At 39.5% G+C, this 15,610-nt stretch overlaps 2 protein-coding genes and 1 pseudogene across 2 annotated transcripts in view; 1 reads left to right on the top strand and 2 right to left on the bottom strand.

The window, feature by feature from the left end:
* Positions 1-6,931, bottom strand: part of LOC113071263 (dynamin-2-like) — a 28,439-nt gene extending 21,508 nt beyond the window's left edge. The window contains exons 1-3 of the mRNA XM_026244630.1: positions 6,739-6,931; positions 1,447-1,520; positions 219-368 (exon numbers count right to left, since the gene is read on the bottom strand). Coding sequence (XP_026100415.1) covers positions 219-368; positions 1,447-1,520; positions 6,739-6,899 — 385 coding nt within the window. The 5' untranslated portion in view covers positions 6,900-6,931. The remainder of the gene's footprint in view (positions 1-218; positions 369-1,446; positions 1,521-6,738) is intronic.
* Positions 6,932-8,686: 1,755 nt separating this feature from the next.
* LOC113071264 (methyltransferase-like protein 13) lies at positions 8,687-13,472 on the bottom strand. Its single transcript, XM_026244631.1, is given in 9 exon segments — positions 8,687-9,279; positions 9,383-9,514; positions 9,876-10,088; positions 11,066-11,242; positions 11,324-11,513; positions 11,589-11,788; positions 11,920-12,661; positions 13,114-13,242; positions 13,244-13,472. Coding segments are annotated over 9 exon segments (2,100 nt in total). The 5' UTR covers positions 13,268-13,472; the 3' UTR covers positions 8,687-8,986.
* On the top strand, positions 12,611-15,571 carry LOC113071265 (inosine triphosphate pyrophosphatase-like; annotated as a pseudogene).
* The last annotated feature ends 39 nt before the right edge of the window (positions 15,572-15,610 follow it).

Below are 15,610 nucleotides of genomic sequence, written 5' to 3' on the forward strand. Positions count from 1 at the left end.
TAAAACCTGTGCCATTAAAAAAAAAAAAAAAAAAAAAAAAGTGATGTGACATACAGCCAACATAGTCTGGTGAGTAAACTTAAAAATTTACTATCCAATGGCGATTCAATTGCCAAAGTGTGGATAGAGGGTTGATTATAAAATGATGAATGCAGCCTTTGTGAGCATATGAGCATTAATGTATCTAAAGTGAATCACTTGTTTTCTGACAATAATACCATTTTGAGAGCAGATACAAAGGTTGATGGGAATGGAGGATATGCCCTTATTTGTTCCTGTGACTCTGTCTGTCTCTGCTTTGATCTCCTGTCGAACATCATCAAAGTCTGTAAACCTCTTTCCTTTACAGTGCAGAAACTCGGCATGCTCTGCGATGGAGAATGGAAAGTATGAATTAGAGAGAGCAGAAAATGATAGCCCTTAAGGGAACTGACAGCTCAATGGTTTGTAATTCATGCATTTCAAAGATCTGACAATTCTCCACTCTCCATACACGGCCTGCTTCTAATCTCAACACAGGAGACACTGTCCTCTAGTGTTCAGTGTACATCCTCCATATGCCACATGATATTGGATGCTAACCTGTGCAGAATATTATTACCAAAAGCGACTTGATTGACTTAAATCAAATAGAAAAAGGTAGGTGGAATAATGGATTAGCAACTTTTGTATAATTAATCCTAATATATACAAGAAGACAAGAAGTCTCTGAATGCAAGGTGTTTCGTTTTTCTTTGTATATTGTGACTATTTGGAGACAAATTCCTCAATCTGTTACTACACCAACACTGTCTCTATATAAACAGCCCGGAGTATAATGGATAGAAGTCAATGACATGGTATTATATATATATATATATATATATATATATATATATATATATATATATATATATATATATATAATGTATTCATGATCATAGTAAGAGAAGTGTACTTAGTACTTAACTTAATAAGATGTAGATCAGCTTTTGGGTAGTCACCATTTTCAGTAAAAGGAGTTATGGACGGATTTAACAACATAATTTTAAAGCCTTAAATGGAATAAAATGAATGTTGCTTTCAACTGGCTTTGTGATCATTATTTTATTTAGTTTACACAATTGGTTAAATTGTTATTTTTTGAATGTGTGTGTTTTTATTGTGTTATTATGTTTTAAATTTTGGATTGTTTGTTGGTTATTATACTTTGTCTAGGTCTGTAGTAAAAGCCCAACCAAAAAGTAGTATCCTTCACTGTTGTCACATGAGACCATTCAGTGGTAAATTCAATACAGGGAGTGGAATCTATTTAAAAAATATATTTTTTAATCCAATTTAGTGTTTAAATAAATGCATACATATACCCAATTATATCAAACTATTCCGAACATAGTCATTGATTGGTTACCTGATCTCTAATTGCATACTACAACTAAAATATTTGTTTGTGTGTATCACTTATACCTGAAGTTGAACTGATGAGCTGAAGTACAAGCGGTCTCCTTGTAACAATTCCAGAGCCTCTTGGCAGGAAATCTCTGAAAGGATCACATTGACCATCATGTCAAAGAAATTATACATAATAAAATCGAATCCATATGCATGCCAAAGTAAAACTCTGCTTCTAACAAAATAAAAATATATAAAGATAAATAAAAACCTGCACATATAACTTGCCTCATATGATACACTGACATTATCCCTGTCTGAGGCACAGTGCCAGAGACTGTCAATGCATACTTGGACTGGTCCAGTCTTACAGTGAAAATACAAACCTCGTCCCACCCTTCATGACCCTCATACTCTGATATTTATGGCACGTTTACACACAACTTGAACTGGCCTGTACATTTACAAATGAGTTGTAAAACAGTCTAGCTTTACATAATCATAAAGTAGTGAATTCATAATCCAAAACCAGTTCATTTTCTCCATGCATGTGCAGAGGACATAAGTACAGTCTATAAATAAAACAGTCCAGTAGAGGAACTGCAGCTGGATCACTGATATTCTTTACAGGTGATGTTAAAATACCCCCCACCCCTGTTTGAAGTGCAGGGATATCTAAAAAAAAAAAAAAAACTATTCTAGGTTGATTACACCAAAAAGTAAACACAATCATAGTTCTGATTGTTAGCTTCTGTTTGATTCAATGGTGTGGGCCTGTTTGTCTTAGATTTTTGTTCTTTATCCAATAAATTTTGAAAGAGGACACAATGAAAAAGCACAATGACGAGAAACGTTTGACTTTTCCATGGACAAATGTGTTTTCCATAAATCCCAGACTTGAGATGAAGTCACAATGGATGATAAAGATGATAGTGGAAATAGGGTGTGCACAGATCTAAAACAGAACTACTGCCCAAAATAGAGGGAAGTCCCACTGGATTAGACCTAGTTGAAGGCTTCCAGGGAGAGGAGCAGGGTGCAGGTAAAACCATCCATGGTGTAAAGTGCTGCAGTAATTATGTATTTTGTATGATAACCCGAGTGTAGCATTACCCTGTTTCCCTCAACAAAAATCCAATACGACTTTTCCTCTGGCTTTCCGATCATTGCAGAAAATAAGCTCTGAGACCAACAAATGTTTACGATTCTTACAAGTTTTGTTCATAATGATAATCGTTACATTTAAACAACTTTTTTAATGAATTTTGAAGCCTAAATACAATCAGTACAACCAGTTGATAAGTCTGGGCTCCCTAGAAGGTTCAAGGCCTGGGTCTCCCAGCATGGAATCCTCCCAAGAATCCTCTGACCTCTGCTTATCTATGAGGTCCCCATGACTCTGCTAGAAGGTTTTGAGCAAAAGGTGAGCAGCTATCTACATAGACGGCTGGGTCTACCACATAGCCTAAGTAACATTCCCTATATGGGAAAACCAACAAGCTCCGGCTCCCTTTTAGCTCTGTCAGGGAGGAGTTGTGAGGACAGGAAGGAAGTGCAGGGCAGCCGAGGCAGTCCAGCAAGCAGAATCTTGGCTGAAGCACAAAGCCATCCTTGGAACAGTGGCGCAAGGCAGAGCCAGACTTCGGAGCCTAAGAGCGACCCGATATGACTCTGCCAGCAAAAGGAGAAGCAGAGGCTGGTACAAGAGGAGGTGAGAGCTTCAGTCGAGGAAGAAGAATGAACCAGCAGAGCACTGGCCATGTGGCAGCAAGGTCCCTGGATGAAGTGGGAGCAGGCAATGGAGGGAAGTATCACGTGGAAGGACACCTGGAAGTAGAAACCCCAGAGAATCAAGTTCTTGATTCATCCATTCAACCTGTGCACATGGGGGAAAATAGAAAAACCTGCATGCCCCTTTTGTTCCAAAGTAGGGACATTAGAACACATCCTAAACAGCTGCTCCAAGGCGCTGGGTGAGGCCCGGTATCGATGGAGCCACGACCAGGTCCTCAAATCCATCGCTAAGGCAATCAGTAAGGGGACCAAGGACAGGCGACACACCCAAGTTGCAGCCAAGGCCATTCACTTCATCAGGGAAGGACAAAAGTCAGAGAAAGCATTGAAAAAATTGCTCTGGAGGTTTACTCACCAAAGCCTGGGACTGGGTGACTGGGTAATTGAAGTTGACCTGGAAAGGCGTCTGAAAATTTCAACAGATATCACCCAGTCCAAATCATCATCTTGGTCTCTGAAGGCACAAAACAACTGATCTTGTTGGAGCTGACAGTGCTTCGGGAGGAGAGAATGGAGGAAGCTAAAGAGAGAATGAGGGAGAAATACCAAGAACTGGTGGAGGATTGTCGGAGGAACGGATGGAGGACCAGGTGTATGCCAATAGAGGTGGGCAGCAGGGGGTTTGCAACTCAGTCCCTGAACAAGGCCTACGGCATGCTGGGCATAGTAGGTGTTAACCGAAGAAGAGCCATAGGCAACAACAAGAAGGCAGCAGAAAAAGCTTCCAGATGGCTCTGGTTGAAGAGGGGAGAGCAGTGGGGGTAGCAGAATGCCACTTGGACACAGGCCGGGGTCTGATCAGTCTTGGTTGGGTCGCCAGGACGAGGGTGTCTGTTGTAAGACCCAAAACACCCAGTGACTCCTGGAAACAACACTGATGATGTGTCCAAGGTCATGCATCAGAAGAAGAAGACATGTATTTAGGTAAATGAACTACACCACGGTTGCATGACTTTAGTGTTACAATCACTTTACTTCCAACGACTCTTAAAAACTCTTTAAAAACATTTTAGAATAGTTTGCAAGAGCATTTTATGAACATAATGAGGCTATAAAAGCAGACTAGTGAGTAGTTTACCTGTTCGGTGTGATGATAAACTCTTATAGCTCCATTTGGCCACTTGCTAGCAACTGCCTTTTTCAAAACTAGTCCAAGCTATTTAAAAAATCACAAGGGGGTATTACTGATGTATTTTATGTTATGTATAATATCTTAATTATAGATAACAGGGGAATTTGCGGCCTAGCGCTTAGAGAGTATGATTCCTAACCCTAGAGTTGTGGGTTCGAGTCTCCAGATGGCAATACCACGACTTAGGTTCCCTTGAGCAAGGCATCGAACCCCAAACTGCTCCCTGGGCACCACAGCATTTCACAAATTCTGAGTATGGGTCACTATACTTGGCTGTATGTCACTTTTTTTGTTTTAAGCTTGTAGAGTGTTTGTTTTCGCTATTATCCTCACTTGTTTCTTCACAATAGCTGCAGAACTTCTGATGATTTGGCTGTGCAGGTTCGGCTGGCAGCTGACATAGAATATGGGCGGGTGTATGCAAATGTTGAAATGTTGACACAGTCGGTGTTATGTTCTGAATTGCCTATTTTTTGTGGTCTTTTGCATGCAAGATTTACATAAGGAGGAAACAATGTTGCTTGAGGCTCACAATATGTAATTTCCAAGTACAGAACTGGTATTATTCAAACTATGCCAAGATAAATACAGTTTTCCATTTTTTTTAAATGCAAATGTAATGTAAACCAGAGTGAGAAACTGGGAAGTTCTTCATAAAGAAAGATTCCAAACCCTTCAGCTAAATTTGATCTTTTAATTTTTAAATGTCTTCTACTGGCCATGTAAAAATCAACTACTTATTGTTCTAAACCCAAGCACTATGCTCCCTCTCAAAGTTCGATCTATTTTCACTAATCCATTTCTCCAGGCATCTCTGGTGTTCCACTGACTGGTAGTGATCCTGAGATAGCAGATGGCTGAGGGTGCACGGCTCTCCATTCATACTCATTGCTATGGATACTCATTATTTCCTGTGCATGACTTCTAAATAGGCCATCAAATTACTGCACAATTGAAGTTCATTCTACTGAATAAATTATTCCACTCCATTCCACAATGGATGAGTGACATCAGACAGGACTAACTGGTCCTTCTTAGTCACCTTATTTTCATAAATTTGTGTTGGAGTCCTTAAATCAGTCCCCACTGCACATTTTAACTAGAGAGGCATGATTTCCAGTGAAAAGTAACTTAAATTGTGGACTGGTCTTCCTATCGTATGGCTTGAGAATACAGAATATAGCCCTGCTCAAGCATTGCTCAAATTGTACAGCATGACACTAGCAGTGACCCAACATTTTAAACTGTAATTTTAAACTCTCAACTGTTACCTTTCATGCAGTGTAGTCTGTGAATGTAAATGATCTGCAAAATTGTGAAGCTGACAGTACACAATAAATAAATGTATTTAGATGACACTGAACAGCCTAAACGACTTGTCAGTAATCCCAGTCTCAGTTCCATGATGGCTATATATCACGGGCTAATACATAATGCCTGCCTATGTCCTTTTTATTCAAAACAATTCCAAACATGCTTAATATATCAGGAAATATCTCCATTCTCAAATATCTGTAATATCTGTTCTATTTACAGTTAATGTATATACCCCCAAACTGGCAATGTATACTGTGGGGTACAAACATTAAAATAAATATTAAAAGTCATGTTTTGAAAAAAAAAATGATCAAGTTGTATTATTTGTGTCCCATTAAGATGAAAAATAGCAATAAATTAATTTTCTGATGTCTCTTTATGATCTTGCCATTTTTAGGGTTTAAAAGTGGATAATAGACCAATCACAAAGGACTAGGCCATCTGACAAATCAGAGCAGAGCACTGCTTCAAATGAATCATTTATGAATCTTGTCTTGAGTTTGGAAAGTTACAGAGGCTTTTATAGTACATCAGGCAGTTTTATCTCAAGAGATAAAAAAGTGACATTTGAAATGGCGTCCCTTAACAAATCTAAACCATGGGAAAATCTGTCACATCTATTAAGGGACCAATCAGATACAGGGGGTTGGGGGGGGGGGGGGGGGGGTCTTTGAAAAATTAGTTGCCAGCTTGTTTTAATGATCCATATAGTCCAGAGAAAACTAAGAAAATCTTCAGATTCTGCATAGATCACGGACAGTGGCTTGGCGGGCCATTAGACAGACGGAGGAAGAGGTAGTGACTGCTCCCGGCTAAAATGAGAACATCTGCACCTGCTTCAGCGATACAGTTCAGTGTCTCTGCAGAGAAGTGACTCGACTGAACATCACGAGCTGATTAATCAGTTTATCACCATCATGTGCACGTGGCCACGCAATGATAGAATTCTGACACAAGCCTTCAGTCACCCCGATATCTACCAATCAGGTAACGTTAGGCTAAAACACATGGTTTGACCAATACTCATTACATGTATAACATCTTCGCTAATCTGATATGTTAAACTGAACTATTAATTATAATAAACAACTGTAGCGCGCAGCTATGACGGTCTCATAACCCACCTGCCCACGAAATTTTCCAGGACGGAGCTTTTGCCTGCGCTCTGACCCCCGACCACTGCGATCTGCGGCAGGTCCAGGTCACAGCTCTGTCCGATGGCACTGAAGACGTCCTGCAGCCGGTTCACCAGCGGGATCAGCTCCTCCATCCCCCGGTTCCCCATGGATACGGAGCGGTGAGGATCCGGCGCGCGACCGGACAATTCTGCTTTGCTATATTAAAAAAACTGAAATTGAGAAACATCATGCCAACTTTTTTTCTTCCCTAGACATACTATTCTGATTAAAAAATTATACGGTGTAACTTCAAAATACGTTTTTTTTCTTCTTCTTTTAATTACTAAGTATACATAAAGAACATACTAACAACGTCTGTAAACCGTTACCGCAGGCAGTTAAATCACCTGAAGTGAGTTCTGAACGTTTGGTCCTGACAGGCGCGCAATTAACTTACAATGCGACATATAAAGAAACCACATGAACTATCTCCAGTGGAAGTCAAGAGTGTTATAACCACTCGTTAACTCCTGAACTCAACTTGTGGTCGAAACCTGACAGACAACTGTCCGCTCGTTGAGTGCGCTTGCGCGTGCACGCTCAGACTCCGCTCCTCTCTTAAGAATCTGGAGGTACATTAAAAATTCTATAAAAAATGTTTATTATTATTATTATTATTATTATTTATGGCACACAAACGTATGAGGTACAAAAATATTAAATATCTGAAGTTTGATAAAGTAAGAAGTGACGCGCGGGGCAGCGCGTTTCAACCACAGCAGCAGGTGGATCTTCATATTATAATATGTACAAACACAAACCTCTAATCCGACTGGTTACTCTTACGACTCAGTTCAATTCAATGAAAGTAAAAAAAATTATGAAATCACATCAGTATAAATTAAATTAGCGTTCCAAAGGACCTTTAAATTAAGTAAAAAAAACTGTGATATTTTAACACCAAACACACAGAAGGATACGAAGCAGCACACACACACACAAAATCAAAACAAACAGGTATAAACAAAGCTAAATTCTATATTTAGAATTGTTTCCATACTTTAATATCAAACTAAGATAGTTATGTACTTCTATAGTAGCTAGCTGCTATGTTTATCATTTAGTTTGTTTTTATGGCCCGGCCGCCACCCCTCAGTTCATGACACTGTAGGGGACATCCACCCTCATTTCAGTACAATAGACTCACCAGGTAAAAATAACACTACACACAGGGTTGCCAGATAGGTTGCTTCTGTATAAATTCTACAGCGCATTTCACTATACAAGAGTACAGTTCATTTATATTTCTGTCAGTGAGTAAAGACTTCCTAAAACCTTACATTACCTGAACATAACTGATATATGACTATAAAACACTTCTCAACAGAAAGGACCGTTACTTTGAAAGAATAAGATGAATGAGACAACAGCGTTTTCTTTTCCATTTTTATGTTTGTTTAAACTTGAAACCGATCCAAGATAAAATGTACACTATAAAAATGATATTTTTAAGTTGTCAATAATATATCAATTTTGGAGTTTTTGCAAAAAATATTATTTTAAAAAGAAAACAGTATTTCAGTCTTTCTACCTCTAAACTGAATGTTTTTTTTTTGTTTGTTTGTTTTGCAGTATTTAATTTGCAGTAAATAATTTTTTGTAATTATTTCTAAAGTTGATCAGCAATTTCTGAGTGAAAACTGACTCATCTTCAAGTATGCTTATTTTTAATGTACTGACCCTAGCAGGGACTCTTATTTTTATCTGAACATAAAGTGTAGTCGTCATTATTTGTCCTATAAAGTGCAATGATTTTGCGCTTTGTTTTGATAATAATTTGAGTCTTTAAATGTCTATTGATGATGGTCTTTCCATTTAGATTTTGATCATCAATGATAAATGTTGCTATAGTTTTCATATATATACACAATATATGTTTAAACATTTGACATTATTTTGCTGTGTTCTTTCAAAGGGCTGAATTTATTTCAGAAGGAATTTTCCCTAAATGCTACACAATGTCTAAACATACTGTGATGGTTGCTTTAAATATCAGTCAGATGATTCCTTCCTTTCTAAGCAGGTGTTTTGTTTTTTCCAGAATAATCTGCAAAATGAACAGGCTGTATGCCATTTAGTCAAAGATATGGCAACATAGCTAAATTAATTTCTTAACCTTAAAAATGATACACATTTTTGAGGTCAAACAGCCATTTATTTTAGTTTTAGTTTTCGCTCCATCTTTTCTCAAACTTTAGATAACTTTCAGGTCATTCAACATTGCAGTAATGTCTATTTGAGGCACACATGGTGCATTCTGGGTGTTGGCACGTAGTGTCTTCTGCAGGTCTTTTGCTGTCTGCTGTAATGTTTGTGAAATGCTGTGAGGTTTGTGTCCCTCTCCTGCACTTCTGCAACACAGCAGCACCTCGTTGACTTCACCCTCGATTCCACGAGAGAACACACACGGGAACACGGCTTGAACACGCTCGAGAACTGACTTCCTCAGAGCCGAGTCACGACACACTAGGTTCAACATGAACAGTCCTGTGGGGGAAAGAAAAGAAGAGTGATCATGGGAATATACAAAATATCTCAACATCTGAACTTTCAAAGTATCAAAACTGATCATACAACACTAAGTGCTTACCTCGAGGGGTTAATAAGCTGTAAACTTTCTTCAGAAGTGATGTTTCTACAAAGGCAGACGGAGGGCAGCTCATGCCCAGGGTTGTGTCTTTGCTGTCAACGTCAAACATTATGACATCAAAAGAATGTCCTCCTATATGAGTGCAGAAAAATAATATAGTAGATATAGTAACAAAGTAGATAATATAGTAGAGTTGTGTGTGTGCACTTCGGATGGGTTAAATGCAGAGCACAAATTCTGAGTATGGGTCACCATACTTGGCTGAATTTCACTTCACTTTTTCACTTCACTTTCACTCACTTTTTTTTTTTTTTCACTTTAGAGAAAGAATATGCCAAGCTCTTAAACTGTCAAATTGAAAGTAAACATATTTTTAAAACTCTTTATCTCTATACAGTAAATCACGAACAAATGGAAAAGGCATGGGGCCTTCAACTACAAAGCCTTGAAGTCAAAAGCGTATTAGAATGAATAAATCTAGATGTTTTCTCACCCTTACTCTCCAGAGTTTTGATGTGCTCCAGTCCGTCTCCAAGTATAACTTTCAGCCTCTCATCCATGTGAAATCCGAACCAGGACTGAGCCACTTCCAGCACAGCTGGGTCCAGTTCAACCACCTCAACCCGTGCACACGGCACAAAGTCATGCACAAACTGGGGTAAACCACCACCACCTAGTCCCACCAGTAACACGGACACCGGGTGATCTGTTGGAGAACATGTGCCAGACTAATCAAAACTAATGCGAACACCATAACAGTGGTAAAACGTATGATTCATGCACGACTGTTATTTTGCATAGAATACATTGTTTAACAATACTTTTGCACACTCATCCAACTGTATTTATTACCACTGTTCTCAAGTTGCTGCTGTTCATATAATGTACATACAATCCCTACATTGCATTCCTATTTATATTCTGTATATACTCTGCTCAGTACTGTATATAGCAAGTCCACTGTAAGCTTCACTTACTCTGCACTTTTATGTAGATAAAACACTATATTCTTGCACTTCTGGTTAGATGCTAACTGCATTTCATTAGCTCTGTACTTGTACTCTGCATAATGAAAATAAAGTTGAACCTAATCTAATCTTATTGTATCGATCTACTGCACTGGATACGTGCTAGTGAAGCTGCACCATTCTGGAAAATTAGACACTAAGAACAAAATACCGTAATTTATTAGAGATTCTGACAAAACGTTAAATGCTGCAGTCTATTTTACAATTATCTAGAATTATTTGTGAAAAGTTCTGTTTGAATGAACGAGTCAATGACCTAACTTGAATGAATCAGCTTTTTTGAACAAATCGCTTGAATGAATGATTCAATGATCAGTCATTTGTCGCCACCTACTTGCGTAACGAAATATTGACACGATTTAGGGAAGGGCAACATTTCTATTCTGTTCCATACACAAAGCTATCATACTTTGCAACATAACACAAAGACTACAAACTTTTATGCGGATGTTATTTATTTTTACAGCCTTAGGAAACATAAAACACCCTTCTTTCAAAAAAATAATATCGAACTCAAACTTTTGAACGGTAATGTATTATTGTATGTGTATTTAGCCGGGATATGGCTATACAAGTTAAATGAGACCACTCCTTTTGAATTGAAAACTTCACAAAGCACTTTCACTAAGCTTTTTAATGTTAGCAGCACACTTACCTTTATTATTGATTGCATCCATTCCTAACATGGCTAAACCCGCCACCATGACTTCATGGTGCGTACAGCAAAGAAAACCTCTGTCCACGATGCGATCTTTAACCCCGGTTAAAGCAGGGGCTTCAGAAACGGATGGTTTGGATTTTTTCTTGTTCTTCTTTTTATGACCAGAAGATGCTAGCAAAAGAGACCAAACACTGAAATAAATCTCCAGTTGTTCTATAAACCTTCCAGAATTGAAACACAGCGGTTCCACACCTGTGGCGGCAGACCGCAGTCTGCTCTCTGACTGCACCAGCTGGGAATTGTTCATGAAGATGAGCCTGCGATAGAGGTGACCGTCCTCTCCTCTCACATCCTCCACAGAATACTCTCCGGTCAAAGCGCTAACCCCTCGTCCGATGACTTCCCTCCACCCCAGATCTCCTCCCACAGACAGGAACGGCACCTGTACCAGAGGAAATGTGAGTGAGGAATGAGGACAAGATAAAGTGTAACACAGATGCATTTGATTCCTGAGCACCTGCTGACTGGCTGGCATTCCAGGAGGAGCGAGTTCCATCACCATTGGAGAGAGCTCTGATTGGACGGCCTGCATGTCCTCATACTCCTGATCTCGATGCATCGCCACAATGACCAGGCGTCTGAATTTTGCACTGGATGCCAATTGAGACCGACCTTCAGCAGAGCCATATAACCAATCAGACTCACGGCCCTGAGGAACTAAAAATAAAAATGCATTCATTAGAAAAAAAGTTAACCGAAATTTGACTGCTGCACTATGTATATAGGTAACTACACTTATGATTACAGTGATCATCACATTGAAAATGCAAAAGAACCAAATGCTCCACCGATAAAGATGGCGAAGTGATTACTCCGTGGCAGCTTGGCAGAAGGCAGGCTGTCCTGCACGGTCAGAGTGTATCGCGGCCGGCCGGTGGCTGCATGGCACAGCGTGAGGGACGGTGTGCTGTCAGCGTCTGTTCCTCCTCTGAGCTTATGCAGCATTAGATTGTAGGCCTGTCTCTCCTTCACAGCGGACAACAGCTCTGGTACTGACGCAAGTCTAACAGGAGCGCCATCCTCCCCCTGACACAACTCAAGCACTGCAAACGGGGGCGCTTGGCGGAATTTGGTGCAGACCAGAACGAATACGGGGAGGGCGAAGGAGGAATCAGACTCTTCGTTCTGCTGTCCACTAAGACAATGAATTCGTACAGCCCAGCCCTGGGCGAAATGTTCCACAGCCAGCTTTATGATATTCTCCTGGGCTAAAGTTATGCAGACGTACCGGCCCCCCACAGCCAAAACTCTGCCAACTTCTGCCAGCATCCTGCCCGCAAGTGCCCCGTCCTCTTCTGAAGCCATGGCATCAAGCGTGCCCTTATCCAGAGCTGCCTGAAAGCTCCCGCTCTCAAAGCCCGTCTGGGTGGCATCCAGCTGCCGGAAGGTCAGGTCAGGACGGTGCTCTGCATTCCTCTGGTTCATGTGAGACACCACCGTCTCGCTGATGTCAATGTTGGTTAACTGACGGTAGCCAACATCATAGAGCTGCTCACTCAGCTCCGAGTTACCACAGCCCACCACCAACACCTGCGCCAGAGAACAAGAGGTACAATCCTAACTCTAATTTCTACATGATGTTTAATATATATGAATCATTCAGTAGAATCAAATTTTTAATGAACCAGTTGCTCCAGTTCACAATACTGGCTTGAAAATCGGTTTGAACCACTTAAATAATATATTTAAAAACTTACTTCATTTGTAAGAGGGATAAGAACAGATCAACCTGTACAATTCTTCTAAAATAAAAATAAAATATTTCGTTTCGGGTTGGTATTTGATAATAAAAAAAATACAACAAAAAAGCCGAAACTCTGAAACCTCATTACAATTTAAAACAACACGATTCTAATTTAATATATTTTCAGATGTAATGTATTCATGCGATGGAAAAGCTGAATCTTAGCACCATTACTCCAGTCTTCATGGTCATGGGATCCTTCTATTAGGCTGATCTGGTGCTCACGATGTCTTCTTACCTTATCACGAGGTTTAATGTATTTATGCAGCACGCCGCAGAGGGAGTTGTAGTCTCCGTACCACTCGAAAGCCTTCTCTCCTCTTTTACGGAAAAAGCGCTCCCAGTAATCCGCGGAGCTGAACTCCTCGGGCGGTGCGAGGCAGTAAACTCATGCTTAAGGATCCGATCCTCCAACTCCTGCTCAATTCTGATTTATTAGATGAATTATAATCTTTCTCTCAGGCCGATTAAGCTAATTCACTTAGTACTTTAATAGTCAAACACTTCTGATATTATTTATATTCTGCAGTCGTTGACATGTGAGGACGCTCTCCCACGTTTTGCGTGTTTTCCACCCGAGGTGATTTTACAGAAGGACGGCATTGAGCATCCAGCGATTGGTCAGTCAATGAGGGGGCGTGTCTAGAGTGAGGCGTAAATGTTCACTGATTGGTGGAAATTTCAGATCAATGAATACGATTGGTTTATGGCGTGACAGAGCCGAATGTTTTACAGTTCCGTCAGTGTGTGTCGTCTGTCGGAAACCGGCTGAAGCATGGCAGTACCTACCGGTAGAGCTGTGGTGTTCGTTACCGGGAACGCGAAAAAATTGGAAGAGGTAAGAGTGTGGCGTGTGTAAAAATATTGGTCGGTTACAAATCATCCAATTTTAATACAACGGAGAACAAAATGTGAATAAGAGTGAATGAATAGTCTCTGCTCACATGCTGCGAAAACACTGAGAGATCTGTTTTGGGAAACTTTAATAAACAGTGAAATGCCAAGTCCAATCCTCAATCCTCCAATCCGCCTAGTGGTTCTCATGCATTTTTCTTACATGGATGATCAACTGATTTAGGGGACTCAGTGAATTAGTTTCACTGTAAACCTGCAATATTGGAGAAATCACAGATTCAGAAAGACCAGCTTCTCTTGCAGTGGCTGAAAGTGTCATCCCTTTGAACACATGTGAAACATGGATTACTGTTATTTATTTCTCGATAATCAAAATGATTTATACCCGTTGAACCTGCCTATCAAATCTAATACTTTCCTGTTCACACAGGTGGTTCAGATCCTTGGGGACAAATTTCCCTACAAACTGATTTCCAAGAAGATTGATTGTAAGTATCTGGCTAGTATTCTTCTGCTTTGTTGACTCACAATATCAAGCATGCCTGTGGCTGTATTTGTGATGTGATTGTGGCTTCTCTTCCAGTGCCTGAATATCAAGGGAACCAGATGATATTTCTATACAGAAATGTCAAAGAAGCAGCAATGCAGGTTTGTAAACTGAACACCCTTTTTGCTGAAGTCTCAGACATGATGATGATGATGTTGTGTGTTTGTGTGAAGGTGGACGGGCCAGTGCTGGTGGAGGACACCTGTCTGTGCTTCAGGGCCTAGGAGGACTACCAGGACCTTACATGTGAGTCGCTCTAGCGCCTTTAAATTCTGTAAATATAAAACAGTGATATGGTGTAATGTGTAAGTATACTGCACAGTGCATTCAATACATTTTATATTCGTTATAATGTTTTTTCCCTCCACAGAAAATGGTTCTTGGATAACTGAAGCCAGAAGGTAAGACACTGTAATATAGATTTAGGTTACTACTGAATACTGTTATTTTAGTCAGTCTTTCCATTTTTGTTTTTATTCTTTTCGAATTGTTGTTATTTTTATTTCAGCTTTATCTCTTAAGGAGCCATATTGAATGCAGAGGCAAAACGAGCTGCTTTCTTTATGTTTGTAGGACTGTATAAATTGCTAGCAGGTTTTGAAGATAAATCTGCCTGGGCTCTGTGTACATTTGCTTTCTGTGCTGGAAAAGACAAGCCAGTCCAGCTGTTCAGAGGAATAACCGAGGTGAGCATGTCTATTAACTCCCCGTCCCATCAGAGACATGATGTAGTGGTTCATACACTGAGCATCAGAAATAAACTAAAACCAGCATTATAGTGAAATATTATTACAATTTTAAATAACTTATATTTATGGTTTTCTGTTTTAAATTTTTCAGCATCATTACAGATTCAGATATCATTTGCAGTTCAAAACATTTATTATTAGTGTTGTCACATTGTTATCATCAATTGTTACCATAGTTGTGCTGCTTAATATTTTTTGTGGTAAGCTATTCCTTTTTTTTTTTTTTTTTTTTTGATTTTCTTGACAAACTGAAAGTTCATCATTTATTTGATATTAAATCTATTGCAACATTATAAATGCCTTTGATGTCACTTTTTTGGCTGATTACAAGCATTCGCTTCTTTCAAAAAAATCTTGCTGACCACAAATCTTTGACGGGTAGTATTTATAAATGTGTTTTGTTGAACACTAAAGCATGCAGGTTTTTATTCCTACCTCCAACAATTCTAATAATTTATTTTCAGGGCCGTATTGTTGATCCCAGGGGCCCGAGGGATTTTGGTTGGGATCCTTGTTTTCAGCCTGATGGCTATGAAAAAACGTGAGTATCATTTCTTAACTTTGCATGCGTGTTTCACAGGTTA

The sequence above is a fragment of the Carassius auratus genome, unplaced genomic scaffold (genome assembly GCF_003368295.1).
Source record: "Carassius auratus strain Wakin unplaced genomic scaffold, ASM336829v1 scaf_tig00006723, whole genome shotgun sequence".
NCBI lineage: Eukaryota > Metazoa > Chordata > Actinopteri > Cypriniformes > Cyprinidae > Carassius > Carassius auratus.